This window comes from Balaenoptera physalus, assembly GCF_965194825.1.
Source record: "Balaenoptera physalus genome assembly, chromosome: 7".
Lineage (NCBI taxonomy): Eukaryota > Metazoa > Chordata > Mammalia > Artiodactyla > Balaenopteridae > Balaenoptera > Balaenoptera physalus.
The window spans coordinates 68,450,911-68,473,332 of NC_138886.1; the positions used below are offsets into that span (position 1 = coordinate 68,450,911).

The 22,422-nt window shown below is 41.6% G+C and overlaps 1 protein-coding gene across 1 annotated transcript; it reads right to left on the bottom strand.

Annotated features, from left to right (window-relative positions):
• Positions 1–3,936: 3,936 nt before the first annotated feature.
• PLIN2 (perilipin 2) lies at positions 3,937–20,772 on the bottom strand. Its single transcript, XM_082468040.1, is given in 9 exon segments — positions 3,937–4,227; positions 4,230–4,334; positions 14,022–14,312; positions 15,260–15,394; positions 16,305–16,486; positions 17,279–17,564; positions 18,725–18,807; positions 20,437–20,632; positions 20,719–20,772. Coding segments are annotated over 9 exon segments (1,338 nt in total). The 5' UTR covers positions 20,749–20,772; the 3' UTR covers positions 3,937–4,197.
• Positions 20,773–22,422: the final 1,650 nt, after the last annotated feature.

A 22,422-nucleotide genomic window follows, 5' to 3' on the forward strand; every position in this document is an offset into this window, starting at 1 on the left:
TTTACCAACCTGCCTATATCTTTGCCCATATAGTCTTCCTTGTCTTTTGTTAATCCGGGTGAATCAGGTTGTGCCTACCTAAGACCAGTCCTCTCACACATTCGATGGACTGTATTCCCTTTCTCACACACAAGGAGTTTGCTCCAGCATTTGTCCTCTACTCTCTCCTGCAGCATCATCAGTTCTTCCCATGTATATAAACATGATGTAATATCTTCCATCATTAAAAAAAAAATCCTTTGACCCCAATGCCTTTCTAGCTATCAGTCCATTTCTCTTCATAGCAAAACTTCTCCAAAAAAGTTATCTATATCCACCTCACTGCTAGTGGTAACTTTCCAAAGCCACTTGAATCAATTAGTGTTCTTTGGTTGCAAGCAGCAAAACTGACTCTGAAGGAGTTTTATCGGATGGTCCTGAATAGCATAAATAAAGAACGGAAAGGCCAGGTAATAAAGCTCAGGAAACAGCAGGCCCACGTGCCACACCACTCAAGATTTATACCCCAGGCACTCCAATTTACTTTTTAAAAATAGCTTAATGTATCATTATAAGTGAACATCATCATAACTATCACCCAGAACAAGAAATAAAAGTTCTCCATCCATTCCAGAAACCTCTCTTTTCCCGAAAAATAACCACCATCCTCACTTTTATAATAACAACTTCCAGGACTTCCCTGGTAGCGCAGTGGTTAAGAATCTGCCGGCCGATGCAGGGAACATGGGTTTGATCCCTGGTCCAGGAAGATCACACATGCCTCAGAGCAACTAAGCCCGTGTGCCACAACTACTGAGCCTGAGCTCTAGAACCCACAAGCCACAACTACTGAGCCCGCGTGCCATAACTACTGAAGCCCGCACGTCACAACTACTGAAGCCCGCGCACCTAGAGCTCGTGCTCTGCAACAAATGAAGCCACCGCAATGAGAAGCCCGCACACTGCAATGAAGAGTAGCCCCTACTCACTGCAGCTAGAGAAAGCCCATGAGCAGCAACAAAGACCCAACACAGCCAAAAATAAATAAATAAATAAATTTATATTGAAAAAATAATAACTTCCTTGCCTTGTCTTGTAGTTTGACCACCCAAGTATGCTTCCCTAGACACTATAGTTTAGTCTTGCTTTTTTTTTTTTTTTTGGTCTTGCCTCTTTTTTATTTTTTTTTTTTAGTCTTTCCTGGGTTTGTGTGTTTGCTTTAAGTTTTTATTAGAGTATAGTTGATTTACAATGTTGTGTTAGTTTCAGGTGTACAGCAAAGTGATTCAGTTAAACACATACACATAGCCACTTTTTTTTTTTGACTCTTTTCTCATTTAGGCCATTACAGAGTATTGAGTATAGAGTTCCCTGTGCTGTACAACAGGTTCTTATTATTATCTATTTTATATATAGTAGTGTCTATATGTCAATCCCAATCCCCCAATTTATCCCTTCCCATGACCCCTGGTAACCATAAGTTTGTTTTCTACATCTGTGATTCTACTTCTGTTTTGTAAATAAGTGCATTTGTACCCTTCTTTTTAGATTCCACGTATAAGCGATATCATATGATATTTGTCTTTCTGTGTCTGACTTACTTCACTCAGTATGACAATCTCTAGGTCCATCCACGTTGCTGCAACAAGCATTATTTTGTTCTTTTTTATGGCTGAGTAATATTCCATTGTATATATGTGCCACATCTTCTTTATCCATTCCTCTGTTGATGGACATTTAGGTTGCTTCCATGTCCTGGCTACTGTAAATAGTGCTGCAATAAACATTGGGGTGCATGTATCTTTTTGTTTGTTTTTAATAATATAATTTAATTACACATTTTTCTCATTCCCCCTCCCCTTTTTCTTACAATTAATCTGTTGAAGAACCAGGACTATTTGACCTGAATAATGTCTCCTGGTCTGTGTTTCACTGATTGCATCCTCATGGTACAGTTCAACATGTTCCACTGTCCCTGTCCTCTGTACTTTGTTCAAATTGGCACCTGGATCCAGAGGATTGATTGGACTCATGTATGATCACTTTGGCAAGATTAGATGATGGTTGGTACATGCTTTTTCATCAGGAAATATGTAATATCTCTGTTTATGCCATTGACAAGCAAAAATGCTAAGTGCTTAGAACCATTATTCACAGGTGATTGCAAAATGTTGAAATTCTCATTTATCATTTGTTATGGGCTGAATGTTTGTGTCCCCCCAGCCAAATTCATATGTTGAAACCCTATTGCTCAATGTGATGGTATTAGAAGGTTGGGTCTTTGGGAGGTAATTAGGATTAGATGCAGTCATAAGAGTGAAGCCCTCACGCATAGAACTATAAGAGTCACAAGAGGGTTTGCTTCCTCTCTCTGCTCTTTTCACCATGTGATGATACAAAGAGAAGTCAACTCTCTGCAACCCAGAAGGGGGCCCTCACCAAAACCTGACTCTGCTGGCACTGGCACCCTGATCTCAGACTTCCAGCCTCCAGAACTGTGAGAAATAAATGTTTGTTGCTTAAACCACTCAGTCTAAGGTAATTGGTTATAGCAGTCCTAACTGACTGAGATATCATGTCTTTTTCATTTGTCAGAAGGAATACTTTTATGAGAGAGGTTTTCCCTCATTTACTATTTGTTTACCTAGTGATGAAGACATAAAGAAGGATAAATTATTTTGTAATTTTTTTTGCCTCACCATGTGCAGCTTGCAGGATCTTAGTTCCTGGAACCTGCACCCACTTCAGTGGAAGTACAGAGTCCTAACCATTGGGCTGCCAGGGAATTCCCAAGAAGGATAAATTCTTGATTCTTTCACTTTATTTTTTTTTAAACTATACCTCCAGCCTTAATCTTTTCTTTTTTTTAATATTTATTTATTTATTTGGTTGCATCAGGTCTTAGTTGTGGCAGGTGGGCTCCTTAGTTGTGGCTTGAGGGCTCCTTAGTTGTGGCATGTGAACCCTTAGTTGCAGCATGCAAACTCTTAGTTGCGGCATGCATGTGGGATCTAGTTCCTGAACCAAGGAATGAACACGGGCTCCCTGCATCAGGAGTGCGGAGTCTTAACCACTGCACCACCAGGGAAGTCTCGATTCTTTCATTCTATTTACCACTTTTCAAGATAATAATTGGTTTGCTATCATCCCCTGAAAGTGACCAATTAGGTTGTTTATATATATATATATAGATAGATAGATATAGATATATTTAGATTTTGATGGGGTTCATATTTGATGGGGTTCAATCTATTGCAATTATTATCCTTATTGAAGTTCAGATTGTTCCATCTTTAGTCAATGGGGACCTCTTCAAATCAGCTTCTTTTCTATCTGAAATAGCAAGAAGTTCAAGGCTCATTTTGTACATTTCCTGCCTCAGACCTGGAATCAGCCATTTCTCCAAGAAGCACTGATTTCTTTTAGTGGGAAAAGGTATTACAATACCTTTTTCTGACAAATGGAAAAAAATTACAATTTGGACACTGGGGGCGCTCCTCAATACTGGTTTGGCCATTGTTTCTACAATTTATTTAACTAATACTTATTTAATGTTGTTCTGTGCCAGGCATTGCTCTAAGATTTTATAAATATTTATTTATTCTTCATAACAAACCTACTATTATCCTTATTTTACAGATGAGGAAATTGAGGTACAGAGAAACTAAATTATTTGTTTAAAGTGACATAACTAGAAAGTAGAAGAGCCAAGATTAGAATCCAGAGTCTGAGCCTTTACCCATCATGCTATGCTTCCTCCCAGTTGACCTGTTTTTTAGTCATATGCCTACCCCCTAGGCCAGGGGAAAGCAAAAAGTCCTTGAGTAGCAGACGCACTGAGACCCCCCCCCAAAAAAACATAAAGGCACTGTTACCAGAAGAAACAGGAATGAATCCTGGGAGGAAAAAAAATAGTCCACTATATCAGTTTTTTAAAAAAAACACTCTGATTCAAGATTATACAGCCCATTTTTATTATAGGCATTTCAAAGATTAAACTTTGAAGAATTCTATAAAATAATATATGATGCAGAACGAGACTCTTTTCCAAAAGTTTGGGTCAATCAGAGTTTCATTACAATTAAGACCAAGTAGCCAAAAAAGAGATTAACTCCCAATAGATTAATCCCCAAAGCCACAGGAATAAACACATGAGCAAACATGAAATTTAATGTGACACAAACTGTGTATTCAGCAAAAGGAGATTTTTCTTATTAGTTATTCAACATTTTGACCTGAGAAGGCTGAGGGCCATTGGCATGTGAATGATTTGGTCCATCCTCCTCTTCCAAAGCTATAATATCTGGAATTTCATCAGTCTCAGATGTCAAGTCTGTGATACTGAAATCAAGTACCTGTAAAAGAAGAATCTTGGATATTAAAACAAACACTAATAAAGTGAGTTGTCAAGTCCAGGTGAGCTCTTAGAAACATATATTACTGCATGTGCATGAACCTTACTTTGTCCGTAACTATGCTGTCTTCAATATGTTTATAGTCTTATTCCCACAATTCACTCGTATTATAAAAGCACTAAGGAAACTTCTCTTTAAAAGGAAACCAACTAGTGGTAGAACGAATTAAATGAAAGCTTTTGAAAATACAAGCTATAAAGCATTTCTGGTTATTCATCTGTCTATTTTTCTATTATTCTCTTAAAACCAATAATACTCCTCTTTTCCATAAGTTTGATTTCCAATACTATAAACCCTTTGGGAAGCGTCTAGGAACTAAGGAAGCAAAAAGGTCTTTGAATAGTTGAAATAGCCATCACAAAGCCCTAGCTCTTCTCTGCATAGGAAAGGCTTTTAGGGATAAGAAGTTCTATTAACTGTTACTTTGCATACAATTTTGATAAGCAAAGTAATACTTCTTAACCAACAGAAGATTAGAAGCAGAAAATTAGTAAGGTATAACAAGTTACTAAAGGCTAAATCTTGATAGCAGAGGAAAAAATTTGACAGAGGCAAAACAACTAACAGTAACAACAACAAAAAATATCCATCGAAAAATAGAAGGGAAAATGAGGAATTATTGTTTAATGGGTTTATGCTTGGGCTGATAATAAAGTTCTGGAAATGGATAGTGGTGATGGCTGCACAACACTATAAATGTACTTAATGCCACTGAACTGTACGCTTAAGAATGGCTAAAATGGTACACTTGATGGTATGTCTATTTTACCACAATTTTTAAAAATAGTTAAAAGACGAAACACAAAGCGAGAATCTTGCTTTTTATTGGGCCCCTTACCTGGCTGTTTGTGCCCGTTATTGCACTTTTCCGTAAGAACCCAGGTACTCAGAGGACTGTCTGGTCTGAGGTAAAAACTTCCACTATTTATTTCTGAGCTTTCTGTTTGGGGAGATCAAACTACATTCTAGATCTTCATGAATGTTCACTTTTCAAAGATTATACCCAATCTGACATCCACAAAAGCCAACATTGCTTATATAAATTGATTCAGGGCATTAGCCAGGCAAGTCAACTATTGTAATTTTACCCTTTTTAAGTTAAAAGATGTACCTTGCTTAGCTCTCTGTTTGGATCTATTTCTATTAAATGTATAGTTTAACATCCATTATCACTCTGTTTTTAATAAATGTAAAATAGAACAGGAAGCTACAACACAAGAAGATATAGAGAGAGGGGTTTTCTGGACCCCAAATAAGGAAGCAAGCAGCAGTTCTCTCCTATCAGTGGCTAGATTGCTAGAATGGAAAAAATAAGCACTTTGACATCAGTAAGACATTGGACTAAATCCCCATTCTTGCACTTAACTTCTTTTCAACCTGTTTCCTCACCTGTCAAGTGAGGAAAATACCAAATTGATTGCATTGCAAGTGAGGAGTAAAGACAGTATATGCCTAGCTTGTAAAAGGTGCTCAATAAATAGCAGCTTTAATTCTCTTCAGTTTCTTAAATACCACCCTCTCACACACACAAACCTCCAAAGTCACCTATAGATCAGGTAACTACTGGCCTAAAGTAGAGTTCTTTGCAGAAGATTGGAGATTCCACACTTAGGATTTAGGAAAAAAGCCTCACCACCACCAAAAAAAGTAGCTCTAGTCCTTGAGATGATTTAGGAGAGCCATATGAATAATTCACCTTCCATATATCCAGAATGAATCAGAGTATATAATTTTCATTATTCGGGACCATCACCAAAACCTATTTGGGGGGCTGGGAAGGAAATAGGGGAGGGTGGAGCAGCTAAGAAGTAGCCACAGTCTATCAAGTTTCCATGGCGAGTTTAATTTAAAATGTAGTGGTTGTGCCTGACCATCTTCATAGGGTTTTTAGAAATGTGGCACAAGAGAAATCACTTCACAGATTTATGAAATAAATTCCTTTTCCACTGGCATAAACAACAATAGTTTGGACCATCAAAGAAGGAGTGTAAGGAGTCTTTTGCTGAGAATGCCCATCAGGCATTCTGAGGCCAAACTCAGAATCACGTGCTTACTATGAAACTAATGAGATAACCATAGTCCCTCCCTGCAAGGACATTCTTTTCAAGAAAACCAAGTGACCATGCCAGGGTTCCAGGGAGTTGCATAATTTTTGCAGGTTGTTCACCATACAACCATAAGGGGGCACCACTCATTCATAAACTTCACTGATTCCTGTATTTTTTTTTTTTTTTAGAGAGATTCTTTTCTAGCCGGAGCTCCCCAAAGTTGCTAACTGGCTGTCTACTCTCCCCAGATCTCTTTAATTAATTATTATTTTTTTTTTTTTTTTATGGCTGTGTTGGGTCTTCGTCTCTGTGCGAGGGCTTTCTCTAGTTGCGGTGAGCGGGGACCACTCTTCATCGCGGTGCGCGGGCCTCTCACTGTCGCGGCCTCTCTTGTTGCGGAGCACAGGCTCCAGACGCGCAGGCTCAGTAGTTGTGGCTCACGGGACCAGCCGCTCCGCGGCATGTGGGACCTTCCCAGACCAGGGCCTGAACCCGTGTCCCCCGCACTGGCAGGCAGACTCTCAACCACTGCGCCACCAGGGAAGCCCCATGATTCCTGTATTTATTATGACAATTTTCCAGAAGGTGGCACTGCAAGTGTTGAGGATAAGGTGCCATTTTCTAATTTGCATAAAAATCCCAGAAGAAAACATAGGCAATACACACTCCTTGACATTAGTCTCAATAATATATATATATTTTTTTCTGTCTCCTCAGGCAAGGACAACAAAAGCAAAAATAAACAAATGGGACCAAATCAAACTAAAAAGCTTCTGCACAGTGAAGGAAACCTTCAACAAAATGAAAAGGCAACCTGCTGAATGGGAAAAGATACTTACAAATGATATGTCCCATAAGGGGTTAATATCCAAAATATAGGAAAGACTCATACAGTAACTCAATATCAAAAAGCCAAACAATCCAATTAAGAAATGGGCAGAGGCCCTGAATTGGCATTTTCCCAAAGACATACAGATGGCCAACAGGCATAGGAAAGAGTGCTCAACATCATTAATCATCAGAGAAATGCAAATCAAAACCACACTGAGAGAGCTTCCCTGCTGGCACAGTGGTTAAGAATCTGCCTGTCAATGCAGGGGACATGGGTTCGAGCCCTGGTCCGGGAAGATCCCACATACCGCGGAGTAACTAAGCCCGTACGCCACAACTACTGAGCCTGTGCTCTAGAGCCCACAAGCCACAACTACTGAGCCAGCATGCCACAACTACTGACGCCCGCATGCCTAGAGCCTGTGCTCTGCAACAAGAGAAGCCACCACAATGAGAAGCCTGCGCACCGCAAGGGGAAGAGTAGCCCCCGCTCGCTGCAATTAGAGAAAGCCCGCTCTCAGCAACGAAGGCCCAGTGCAGCCAAAAATAAAATAAATTAAAAAGAAATAAATTTATTAAAAAAAAAAAAAACCACAATGAGGTATCACCTCACACCTGTCAGAATGGTTATCATCAAAAAGACAAAAAATAACAAGTGTTGGCAAGGATGTGAAGAAAAGGGACCCTTCATGCCCTGTTGATGAGAATGTAAACTGGTACAGCCACTATGGAAAACAGTATGGAGGTTACTCAAAAAATTAACAATTAGGGACTTCCCTCATGGTCCAGTGGTTAAGACTCCTTGCTCCCAATGCAGGGGCCTGGGTTTGATCCCTAGTCAGGGAACTAGATCCTACATGCCACAACTAAAGAGATGCCACAACTAAAGAGATCCCACATGCCACAAGGAAGATCCCGCCTGCCGCAACTAAGACCCAACATGGCCAAATAAATAAATAAATAAATTTTTTAAAAAATTAACAATTGAACTACCATACATCCTGAAATCCACCTCTGGGTATTTATCTGAATAAAATGAAAATATATTTGCACCCCAATGTTCATAGCAGCATTATTTACAATAGACAAGATATGGAAGCGACCTACGTGCCCATCAACAGATGAATGGATAGACACACGCACACACAATGGAATATTAGCCATAAAAAAAAAAAAGTATGAAATCTTGCCATCTGCAACAACATGGATAGACCTGGAGGGTATTATGCTAAGTGAAGTAAGTCAGACAGAGAAAGACAAATACTGTATGATATCACTTACATGTGGAACCTATAAAACAAATGAACAAATGTAACAAAACAGAAACAGACTCACAGATAAAGAGAACAAACTAGTGGTTGCCAGAGGGGAGAGGAATGAAGGAGATTAAGAGGTACAAACTAGCAAGTATAAAATAAATAAGTCACAGGGATATAATGTACATCACAGGGAATATAGTCAATGTTTTATAATAACTTTGTATGGTATGTAATCTACAAAAACATCGAATCACTATGTTGTACACCTGAAACTAATATTGTAAACTATACTTCAATACAAATTTTTTTTAATTAAGCTAAATTAGAGTAGGTCTTTCTAAAATGACATTTTATGGAGTCTACACCAAAGGTCGTGTTAAATTTTGTTTTTACTATTATTATTATTATTTTTTGGCCACACCGCGTGGCTTGTGGGATCTTAGCTCCCCGACCAGGCTCAGCAGTGAAAGTGCAGAGTCCTAACCACTGGACCACCAGGGAATTCCCAAGTGTCTTGTTAATTAAAGTAAATTAAGAGTAGCTTTTTTCAAAAAAAATTTATTTATTTATTTTGGTTGCACCAGGTCTTAGTTGTGGCGGGTGGGCTCCTTAGTTGCAGCACATGGGCTCCTTAGTTGCAGCACATGGGATCCTTAGTTGCGGCATGGGAGTTGCAGCACGCATGTGGGATCTAGTTCCCTGGCCAGGGATCAAACCCAGGCCCCCTGCCTTGGGAGTGCAGAGTCTTCTTAACCACTGTGCCACCAGGGAAGTCATGCAGCTCTTTTTAAAATAAGACATTTTATGGAACCCACACCAGATTTCTTGTTTGGAAAGAGTAGGACTGTTGGTAACCCTAGCCCTATCTTTGTTTCAGATTAAAATCATTTGTTTCCTGTTTCCTTCATTTCTGAAAGTACAGTCGTTGGACCACCTGCATTAGAATCGCCTAGGATGTCTTTTTTTTTTTTTCAAGCAATGCTTTTTAAAAGTGCAGATGCCTGGTACTACCTCCAGACCTACGAACCAGATTCTGTAGGGGTGGAACCCAGGAATCTGCATTTCATCAGTGTCCCCAGTTGATAATCCCTGGCATAGACAAAGAGGGCAGAGGAAGGCTCCCTGACAGATGGCATGGTTTTATCCATGCTGAGAGCTCACTAGGGCCATTTCATACAAGGGAGTCAGATAGATATATTAGCTACCTCCTTACTGAGTTGTCCTGTGCTCTAACCTGAGTAGAGCAGACAACCAAAAAGGAAAAGTGCTTGATTCATACTATTCAACATCTACTCCTATTAATGCTAAGTTATAATTTAAATGGTTGGCTAGAAAAAAATAAAGAAAACAAATGGTCGGCTAGGATCAAAAAGTCAGATAACAGGTGTAGGTGAGGATACGGAGAAATCAAAACCCTCATGTACTACTGGTGGGAAAGTAAGATGGTGCAGCCACTTTGGAAAACAGTCTGGCAGTTCCTCAAACAATTAAACATAGAGTGACCATATGACCCACTAGTAATTCTACTCCTAGGTATATACCCAAGAGAAATGAAAAGATCATTTACATGGTAACCATTTCTTCATCACTGACATTTACACAAAAGCACCATTTAAACTATTCATTACTCTTGTAAAATATCAATTAACAACACTATCTACTACCTTCCTCACTTTCTTAAATTCTAGAAAACATTTTTTTCAGTTAGCCAAAAAACATAGATATTATGATATGGCTCTCATATCTTTAATGTGGCTCTCTCAAACAGCACTTTCATAAAATCTGTACCAAGCTAAACAACCTAGGTCTATTCTACAACAAGATGAGGCTCCTCTGTGAGACTTAAAACCTTTCATTATATTATATCCCATTTCTCTGTAATCTGTAGGCCCAGTTTAAGCAAGTTAAGCATGGAGGAGAAATCCCAGGCAATTGTGTCCCCTCCCCCAAACATTGTGCTTTCACACTGCCACCCTATCATTTCACTTAGCCATCTTCCTGACAATCTTAACAACTAAAGATGCGTTGCGTTAATCAGCAATCTCACCTGTCAAATTCAACAGGGCCATGGGCTGCCTGCCTCTTACTACCTTATCATCAATTGAGGGTGTGATATTCCTAGTCTGCCTTTTCCACTTGAGCACCAGGCCTCTGCTCAACAACCCCTGGATAGTGAACAAGAAGGCCTCAACCCCAACCAGCCCTAAAAATATGACCTGAACCTATCCCAGTAAGGGTCCAGTTGACACAATTTCTTCTAGCAATCGGTAACTTCTCAAACATGAGGGAATGGCATCAGAATCTCAAAAGGTAAGCAAGGGGAACAGGAAAGATACCATAAAACATCTTTTCTTCGGCCTAAGTTGACCTCAAGCCTGATATGACTTCTTATTCTTCTCCTTCTCTGTGAATAGCCCGATGCTATTTCCTTTCCAGTTTCTCCATCTTTCAGATGAAGTAGGCTGCTACAGGATAGCCTGGGAACTTAGACATCCAACAGTGGAATTATCCAGCATCTTTTCGTTACTAAATAGCAACTGTGAAAATATGATAGGATATCCTACATTATAGGATACCTGTTGGGAAGGTGGACACTTAAAGCATGAAGGTATTGCCCTTTGAGATACAAGCAACAAATACCTTGGTTTATAAGGCAGGGACATCTCACAAGACCATCACCCATGCAGGCCTCTGTGCTAGGTCACTCCTGGAGCTGGATCAGGACTGAGGCCCAGCTGGCCCCGTCTCAAGTCCACGAGAGCCCAGGAAGGTCAGGCTGGCAAGAGCCCTCCTTTCCATCCCCCACCTGCTCTCCCAGGCATCATTTAGACGCCATTTCTTAGATTTGTGCACAAATATCTGTCCTTCTCCTTATTCCTCCTTCCCTCACCAGTCATCTCCATGAGGTAAATGATACTCTAAAAGGGATATCTCAGGTAAATCAAATTTTAGTTTTTCCTGTTTCACTTCATGATTCCTTCAATATCTATCACGCCTTATCAAAGTGGATATATTTTCCCAATCATGATCTCATATTATATACTCACTACTCACTCTGGAACTGGCCAGTTAAAGACACTATGTGCCACTGTCCCACAGAAGGTATCCTCATGACTAGTGCAAAATAGAAAGACACCCTATCCTCAAACACTTCACTTCCATCTGTTGAAAAACATCACTAATTTTACTTTACAGATGATGAAACTAAGGCTAAGACATTAATGGCTAATATACCATGTTCCTTTTTTTGCCCAGAACTAATTAGAAAGTTCATATTATAATTACATGCAAAGGAAAGAAGTAGGCTTGATGAACACTCAGGCACACTATGCCAGGCTTCATGTAGCCAAATATTCAAGAACCTGCCATAATTATAGACTGTGCTAGGCTTAGTCAGCTTTTTTCCCCTCAAAATAATTGTCCTCTTTGGGAAAAAGTTTGTTAAACTAAAACTGCCAGTTTATGCAACAATAAAGCGAAGACATCACAAATTTTGAGACATGTTGACGACAAAACGAAATGCACGTAGGCACAAACTTGAGACACAAAGTCAGACAGACAAAACCAAGGGCAGTGGTATTCTTCCAGAAACTAAGAGAGGTCTCTTTATATTCTGTCTTGCTCATGAAGAACAGCTTTGAGAAGTCTCTTTTTCATAAGCAATTCAGTAGGTACTATAACTCTTATGAAGGGGAGACACAAAGGTTTATGTTCCGTATAAGAAAGTCTGTGTACAGCTGTAGTATATAAATTTTCCAACCATTTAGAATCAACCACAAAATACCAGCCTTGAAGTTTTGAGGCAAATGACAGCAGGATCACATCCAATTTGGACTAATAAAAAAAAATTTTTTTTTAAGAGGTAGAGTCTCTAGAAAAGCCAGTCACTAGGGATGGGCAGGCCAGTGCATGGACTGGTTCCACCCTGGAGGCCCATAAATCACGACAGTCCACCGTCCCAGAAACCAGAGGCTCCTTAGCTTCAAGTATCTCAGGGAGTCCCTCCAACTGAGCTCACATGTTTACTGATTCCTGGAGTTACCTCAAGGGGGAAAAATTTAGTTCTCTAACTTAGTAAGCTTTGATACGTTTATTCACACAAGTCCATGTAAAGTTATACGCTGCTTCCTTGCTTTCATGGGGAGTCAGGGGTGAAGCAGGGTAGAAAGAGGAGACAAATTTGACGTAGACTTCAGTTCTGCTGAAGGGCAGGACAGGCAGAAGCATGTAGCTCTATTTTCACAAGTTCTAAGACTGGCTTTTTTGAAAAGGTTTGGCATACTGCCGCTTTGTCATGAGGAGATCCATATTTCCTAAATAATTAACCCACATTGAGGGGATTAGAAGTCTGGACACCCTAGGTAGGAGGTAGGAAGAACCTTTTTCTACAGGGGGTCCAAAGTCTTTTTTTTCTAATTATTCTCGTGTGGTCTTCTAAAGGCATCTCACCCACAACTGAGGTTAGTGATTTCTCCCAATGTGACAACATGGTACCTTAAGTCCAGCTGAGACTGGACACTGAACAACCTCACGTTAGATGGCCCCTTGGCAAGAAGTACTGCTACCTTTACGTGAGACTGATGCAAAGAGTCACTGCTTCCTCTCAGCTCTGATTTCTTTTCAGCAAGGCTGTCAGTCATGAGTGGCTCCTTCTGCTAGTTTAAAAACCTGTTCTCAGGGGTCCAGTAAATGGGCTAATGAAAGGAACCACCACCACCTAATAAAATTCTTATAGGAACGTTAGCTTTTACTTTGTTTAAAACCTGTTACCAAACATTCCATTTTTAACATTAGTCTTCCAATGTTATTACAAATTCCCCAACAGCCCATTTGAATTCATGTGTATTAATAACCCTGTCATGCAGGCAAAGCAGTTCCAAGAAAGCCACACTAAAAGCACATGTAACACACAGCATAAAACTGATCTATTCTGCAGTGAATTTTATTCAATTCAAAGGGGGCATTCCCTTGTGAAAAATAAAAAACTGAGGGTGCACAAGCATGCATTGTGAGACAAACCAGTGCTGAGGCCTGCTCAGACCAAACAAGAGCAGACACGAGTTCGTACAACAGCGCACATGAAGGTGTTTTTATTCAATACAAACAGACAGCAACAGTGGCAACAGAATGAGGCCATAACTGCACTGGAACATTTTGTGAGTTCTAGACAGGCTCTGAACAGTCTATCATTCTTTTCTTTCCAGCCAAGTAAACAACAGAACTCATCCATTAAAGTGGAAACTTTAAAGCTCTTAATCCAGTTGGCAATGACTACAATAGAGGACCTTGTTTTCTCGATAGCTGCTTCCCCACTTCACAGTTGTCTAGCAGGTTTCAACGTAAGAGGAGGTGTCATCTGGCTGGCTGCCCTGTGCGTCGCTGACAGGGACAGGTTTAATGTGTTCTGCGCTCAGGCTGCCGGGCCTCCTGGCTGTACCTTGCGCCTGAGCACGCTGAGACTCAGTCACCTGAGGATAAAAGGGACCTACCAGCCAGTTGAGGGGTGTGTTGTTAACAAGATAATCCATCACATCATCTAAAGACTCCTTCATTTTCTGCAGCTGCCCCTTGCTGGAAGCGAGGAGGCCGTCAGACACTTCCTTAAAGGAGGCAACGTTGCGAAACACTGAGTAGATGTCGCCAGCCATCACCCCCAAGTGGTTGGCCTGATCTTGGATGTTCTGCGGTAACCCCTGGATGTTGGACAGGAGGGTGTGGCACGTGGTCTGGAGCTGCTGAGTCAGGTTTCGGGCAATAGCAAGAGTACGTGACTCTATGTGCTGAAAGTAAGACAAGTTTAAGAATTAGCAGTGGATCCAACAGTCCTATGTATGAATTAGTTCACTTACAGTCAACTGGTTATACATCCACCACACGTGTGGATTCTTTAACTTTTTAAAATCCTCGTAACAACCCTGAGTGAAGCAGTATTATTTCACATTTCATAAACATGAACGTAAGCTTAGAGTTGAAATAACATGCCCCAGTTAACAGCTGGAGTGTGGATTTGAACTAGTGCCTGAGTCTTCAAAGTTCATGGTCTTAAGCTGAAGAAACCTAACAGGGGAGACCACACAGAAGGAAAATACACTCCATATTAGTAGGGAAACTTAGATATTCTCTCCTCAAGTGAGATATGATATGAACAAACAGTTAATATAGATTTCAAGGGCAAATGCATACTAGCTTTTGGAATGCAAAGAACCACGTTCTAGGACTACAATATGCTATTTCTTCTGTCTGGAACATTCGTCCCCTTATTGCCTTTTCACCTAGTTTATTCACCCCTTAGGTCTCAGCTTACCACTCATCTCTTCCAGCAAACCATCTGACTCACCCATCCTCACTCCAAGGTTGAGTTAGTACCCTTCCTATGTAGTATTCTCATAGCAACTATATTTATGCTATCAAAAAAACACTATGACAGTAAAGATGCCTGTATTCACTTAGTCTGTACCCATTGTAAGGGCAACGCCCGTGTTTCTCAATTAGTTGTATCCTGAGAGGGACAATATGCCTATCTGTAAATTGTTAGATAAAGTTGCACATTTTTGCTTTTCGGTCACATAACAGGCAACCTATGTACACTGTATTGTTCAAACTTTTGATAGAGAAGAGTATTCTGAGAGGAATAATAAGAAACTTATTAGTAAGTTTCTAGTAAGAAGTTCTTAATAGTAAGAACTTCTTCAGAAGCTGCAGTGGATGACGGTCCCAGTTGTCTCACCTCAGCACAGTGGGATTCATCTGTATCATCATAGCCGATGCTTCTCTTCCACTCCAGCCAGGACAGATAGAGCTTATCCTGAGCGCCCTGAATTTTCTGGTTGGCATTATGCACATTCTTCCTGGCAAATTCAATCTAGAACACGTTGAAAGAAGACACAGGAACAAACTAGTCAGACATTCTTGTTAGCCTGTGCTCAGATCCATGATGTAAATCAGCCAACATCAACTCTTACAGAAATTCCTGGTTTTTAAGGAGACCTATCCCTGATAGCATTGTTATTTGTTATCGATATGTGTAAGTCAACCAAGCAGTCACAGTACTCATTGCCTCTTATTTAATTATTAAACCACTGTCTCCAATTTACCTCCAGTTTAACACAGGCAAGGCAACTGAAATTTAATACGTGTAAAATATAAAATTACAAAAGAGAAAGGAACTCGAACTTCCTCTTCCCTGTTGCCAGCCACCTACTTCCCCTTCCAAGAATAAGCTGGTTTCTAATGGCCATACAATACATACTGTTCTGTAACTTGGCAATCCTTAATGGCTACACAGTGGTCTTTTGTGATGTATCAATGTAATCAGTCCCCTATTAGTTGATGTGCATTGTTTATACTCTTTTGCAACTCTGAACAAATATACTTATCTGTAGGATAAGTTTCTAGAAGGAAAGCTGCTCCAGGCATAGGTGTGCCTGTAACTTTCCTGTAAGAGTCCCTTGAATCCTCTGGAAGTGCAAAAACACAAGTACTCCTCTTTCTCTACACCGTCGCCCACAGCATCTAACTTTGCCAGTGCCATTGGACAAAACCGGAATCAGTAATTTGACCCCTCAGAGTAAGATTAACGCCACTTCATATATTGATATTTCAGCTATTTATACTTTCTTTCTTCTGCAAGTTTTCTGTATACTCTTTGCCCATTTTTCTATTGGACTGTTCATAAGGTAAGATTAAAATTCTTGGATTTCATGATATGTTTACTCCCAATCCTCGAGATAAATGAACTCGCTTCAGATACCTTTAAAGGAAGTTGTACTCACCAGGTTGACAGTGGAATGGAGCTGAGAAATGGTCTCTTGGCTTTTTTGCTTAGCTTCTTTAACCCTGCTGAGGGCCTGCTGGTAGGCCCATGAGCGGAGCTTGGTGGACAGGGATCCCAGTCTGATATAATAACTTGGCTTCTGAACAGGATCAAATCCTTCCACTTTTTTGGCTTCTTTTTCTGAAGTTATATAGAAGTGACCAAAAAAAAAAAAGTCCAGGATCACAGCTCTAAGTGACAAGGCCTGGACTCTCACCTGGATCTTGACTTTGTTGATGCCACTCACCCATCTAGCAATCATGGACCCCTCTTCCCAAGATGCCTCATGTCTGCTGCTGGGCTTAGCAACCCAGAACACATCCCTATGTGTTGACACATGTCACCTACACAGGTCTCTTCCCACTAGAGCTTCTTACCTGGCACAGAGTGAGCACTAAATCTTTAATGATTCTATACAGCAGCCCATTAAGGACAATCCATTTATAGAAAGTATTTCTCTAGGCTAATTTCTCCGGAAGTTTCAAGACTTACTACGTACAACTCAGTGTGAAACTGAAGAGTGCCTTAAGAAGGAAAACTATAGAGACAGAAAGATTAGTGGTTGCTCAGACAGTGGGGGTGGTGGGGGGATGGAGACTGATTGCCAACAGGCACGAAGGATCTTTTATCTTTGGGGGTGATAGAAATTCTATAACTGGATTGTGATGGTCATGTAACTGTAAATTTAGAATGAAAACAGGTGAATTTTTTTGGTATATAAAAGCATATCTCAATAAAGCTGTTTAGAAAGATTGCTTTAAGATATAAAACATTGGGAGTTCCCTGGTGGCCTAGTGGTTAGGATTCTGGGGCTTCCACTGCCATGGCCCGGGCTCAATCCCTGGTCGGGGAACTGAGATCCCACAAGCTGCATGGCACAGAAAAAAAAAAAAAAGATGTACAACATTATTTCAAGAAAAAAAATCCAATTACCTAGTTCATCCTTGGTGAGAGGGAGGTACTGGTCTACCAGCAGCTCTGATCTGGTGAGCGCATTTTCTACTCCACTGCTCACCAGCTGCATCATCCGACTTCCTAGGACTACGTTAATGCCGCCACTGACCACGGATTTGGTCTTCTCCACACTGCCAGTCACTGTTCCTTTGGTCTTGTCCACCACCCCAGTGATTGTGCTGGCCACAGAATCCTTGGCCCCAGTCACAGTAGTCGTAACAGCATCTTTTGCCCCAGTCATAGCTCCTTTGGCATTGGCCACAACCTACAGGGAAAAAAGCAGATCATTCGCCTGGTGAGAAGCATAAAAACCTAGTTAAGTTCTTAACTAAGGTAGCATAGTTGAAGAGTTAAAGAATGAATCTGGCCCTTTTACTTTCTAGTTGTAGGTCTTAGACAAGTCACTGAGAGTTGATGAGCCTCAATTTCCTTATCAGGTATAAGTACCCTACTTGCCACCACTCAAGGGTTGTTGGAGGACCAAATGAGGGAAACAGATAAAAAATTTGTCAACTTGTCAAGTTTTTTGTCCTAATTAATTAATTTTTAAAATTTATTTTATTTTTGGCTGCTTTGGGTCTTCATTGCTGCACGCAGGCTTTCTCTAGTTGCGGCAAACGGGGGCTACTCTTCGTTGCAGTGTGTGGGCTTCTCATTGCGGTGGCTTCTCTTGTTGCAGAGCATGGGCTCCAGGCACATGGGCTTCAGTAGTTGTGGCGCATGAGCTCAGTAGTTGTGGCGCACGGGCTTAGTTGTTCCACAGCATGTGGGATCTTCCCGGACGTGGGCTTGAACCCATGTCCCCTGCATTGGCAAGTGGATTCTTAACCACTGTGCCACCAGGGAGGCCCAAGGTTTTTTTGGTTTTTGTTTTACACTAGATGAACCTATAGTAATTAAGGCACAAGGAGTACTCTAGAGAAAATGGCATTTTCCACATTGACATGCTTATACTGAGCCCCTCATGCATGCCTATAAGTATAGACATAGGTATCATGCACACCTGGCCCTATGCACACAGCCCCAGGCCAAAACACAGGCAGAGGTGTCAGTTCTCCATCCTACTAGATGTGTTTTCAGGTACCAAGTGAGAAAAGGCTCTATTTACCACCTCTGCATTTATCCAGTACCACATGGGAATCAGTGATTTGAGAAAGCAATTTCACCTACAGAGATGAAGCCACAAATTTAATAGAGATCAGACTAAAGGTATTCTAGCCCAAAGGTGGATAGTTCATCTCTGCTTCTTAAGACAACCTGACAACAGTTCAGGAGGTAACGGAGTGATCATTACTCTTTCAAAAATATATCCAAGGTTGAGGGAACAAACAAGTATTACCTGTTTATGGTCTGCACAGCCTGTGTTAAACAGATAAACTTAAAAATGTCAGGTGGGAAGCCTCAGCACTCTTGTCCCAAGCTCACCTGGTTTGTTGGCTGATTCAGAATAGGCAGTTTCTCCTCAATCCTGTCTAGCCCCTTACAGGCATAGGTATTGGCAATGGCAACTAGAAGAATCACAAATGATGAAAATGTTAACAGTCTGGGTAAGAGTGAATATGTATCTTGAGGTTTCATTCTTACTATAAAAAAATTTACCATGCAATACTTTGCCTGGTCTCTCTAGTCCAGAAAGAAGATTCTTGCCAGGTTTCTGGCAACTTTCTTCTACTGACAGGGAAATAAGAATATGGGTGTGGGAAGTGGGGGGAGCAGCAAGCAGAGGCAGTGACAGGCCAAGTAGGACGCTGGCCAAGAAGCCTCTTACTCATTAACTGTCCCCTAAGGTTAATGCCAAGAGAAGCCAGGCTTCACCTGAACCCTCATTCAGGGAACGAGGTATATGAAAACTCTCAAAATTAGCATCTCCATGCTAGTTTAATCTGCACCTACACTTAATTCAGTGGGTGGCAGTGTACTTGGGGTTATCACCAGGGAACAGTATGCTAACAGCACCCTGGATCTCCCTAAAAAGACCCAGATTTTAGTCCAAGCTCCCCCCAGCCCCCAACAATGACCAAGCCTAGAACTAGTACTATACTCATTTGGGAAGTAGCAGAGTTGGAAAACTGATCTCTAAAGGGTTTCGTATAATCCTAAAAGTCCACGACATAACCACTTGGGGGAATGATTTAAATCCTTATTCAAAAGTAGTTCATAATGTAGAGAAATTGAAAATTCCACTCCTAGGTATATACCCGAGAGAATTGAGAACATATGTGCACACAAAAACTTGGGCACAAGTGTTCACAGTAGCATTCATTATTCATAATAGGCATAAAGTAGAAGCAACCCAAACATCAACTGATGAATAAAATATGATATATCCATGCAATAGAATATTAAATTATTCCATATTAAAAAGGAATGAAATACTGATATGACGCTACAATTTGGATGAACCTTGGAAACATTATGCTAAATGAAAACTAGCCAGTCACAAAAGACCACATATTTTATGATTCAATTTACATTACACGTCCAGGATATGCAAATCTATGAAAACAGAAAGTAGATTACTAGTTGCCTAAGGTGGGGGGGAGGGGGATGGGGAGTGACTGTGAATGAGTATAAGTGTACATTCACTGGCATTCACAATACTGCTCACTCACAATATTGTGCAACCATTACCACTATCATTTGCAGGACTTTTTCATCACCCCAAACAGAAAGTGGTATGAGGTTTCTTTCCAGGGTGATGAAAATGTTCTAAAATTGATTATGGTGATGCCTACACAACTCTGTGAATATACTAAAAGCCATTGAACTGTATGCTGATATTATTTTATTTTATTTTTTTAAAGCAGTTCACATGTACTGTGTAGTCCCAAAGAAGTCAGCTATTTCAGTTCACTCACTCTTTCCCCATATGATCTCACTTGCCAACACAGAAGCATCTCTGGGGGATTTTTTTGGTAATATCATAACATCTGCCATTGTTATGAAGCAGGCCTTCTATAACAATGAGGGTCACCTGGCAGTTTCTCGGGAAAGGCAGCATGTGTCTCAGGAAAGGCTGAGGATTCCCTGATGTGTACTTAAGGCATAACACTGGCATTCACCATATTCAAGCCAGCTTCGGGCTCACTCCTGATGAGTACATAGGACTAAATTTTGAGGGGGAAATCAAAACTCACTTTGTGGCTCTAGCTTTTGGATGATTGGCAGAGCACTCGTCACGGCCACCGAGGTGATGGTCTTCACGCCCTTCTCTGCCATCTCACACACAGACTTCAAGTAGGGATACTGATCCTTCGTACTGATGTAAGCCGAGGAGACGAGGTCATATGTGGAGCTCACCAAGGGTAGGTTGGCCACCCTTGTCACCACACTCTGCAACCAAGGAGGAGGGAGAGCTTAACTTCCAAAACACACGAGGAAGGGAAAGGAATCAAGAAACTGCTATTTATAAATCATACCAGCTGTGGTTCAACTGCAACAGATGCCATTTTTCTTCTGGAGAAAGAAAAAATCTGCAGAAGAGAAACTTGGTTCAGGACACTGTAATAAGACTCCCAGATTCATTCTCCAACCAAAGCAAATAAATGCTAATTTCAAGTAGAGCAAAATTCAAGATCAAGTTTAGTCTGCATTTCTTCCCACCCTCTGGCTCTCAGAGCTCTCCTCTGGGCAAACTGTTCTGAAAGAAGGTTCTTAAAGCTCACGTGTACAAGTCACCCACTTAAAGTGTTCAATTCAATGTTTTCCCCACCAGAACATTAGAGATGCCTTTTGAAGATAAATATCTGTCCACAAAAATGCTAACCAAGTTAAAATCCATGGTAAAACTAAAGAGATATTCCAAGTAGAAGACATCTTGGACAGTCAGGACGATCAAGATGGAGCACTTTGGTGGGGGGCGGTGGTTACTCCTTCTTTGTCAAAGAACTGAAACGAGTTCAGGGGACACTAAACACACGAGAAAGGAGGTGCTCCGCGGAAATGAGAAACTTTTCCGGACGCTTTAAAATGTCAATTTAGTGTCCCCAACGATCCACAGCCACACAAAACAGCCTCACTGCTAAGCAGCAGAGCTGGAAAGTTAAGAACCCACCACTTCGGAGCCAATCAGTTCACCCTCCGGCCAAGGGTCCCACTTTTACAAGAAATGAGAACCACGCTAAAGGCGGAAATCAGACGCCAACAGCAATAGCCCGTCTGTCACTGCGTACCCCACAAAATTCTGTTTTAAGACGATTTTCTCACGCGTTTCCTTTTAAATAATGTCCTTTCGGGACGACTGGAAACTGCTACCCGCAACCAAGCCAAGAAGCTACAACCGCACTAAGGCAGCGTGCAGAAAAGCAGCCTGAATCAAGGAACAAAAGCGAGGCTGGAAAGCGCAGGCCCAGGAGACAGCCCCTTCTCAGCCGGGGCCCGGAAACCGCCACGAGGCCGCCATCGTCCAGCCTGGAGCCCGCGGGGGGCCGAGCCGCGAGGAACCGGGACCGCAGAGGTGGCGCGCACCCACCGGCCGGCAGCAGCTCAGAGACGAGGTTCCAGCAGGTCCGCGCGGCGTTCACAACGACTGGCCCGCGGGCGCCGGGCTATATACCCCACCCCGCCCCGCCCCCGCGCCACGTGACCGGCGGCTCCCGGACACCCGACCCCCAGAGGCCGGGCCGAGTCCCGCCACCTCCCCCCACCGCAGGGCCGCCTCCAGGGGTGGGGGCCCCTTTCGGGGTGGGCGTGGCGGGGGGGCCCTGGCTGGGTCAGGGGTGCTGGGGTTCCCCGGACAAAAATGCGGCCGGCGCCCACGCTGGATTTGTAGTTTTGCAAAAGGCAGTGGAGGAGTCGCGCGGACAGACGAACAGTAACTAACCTGTTGATTTCCACCAGTTCTCAGAATAGAATTGTCTCTAAAAATGGAAGCAGTGGCGTCTGGACTGTTATTTATAACAACTTCTAAAGTTTTGTGAAATTCTAAATGATGACGGACGTGTAGAGATGGCTGTTTTGCTGCTCTTTTGACTTTAAAGTCACTTCCTCAAACATCCGTCTGATTTAAAGTTGAATCGGAATTTCCAAAAAAGGGCCCGAGAATACCGTTTGTTGGTTTTTTTGTTTGTTGGTTTCAGCGAGACTTAAACCCAAATCACTCCGGGTTGATAGCTGCCTATGAT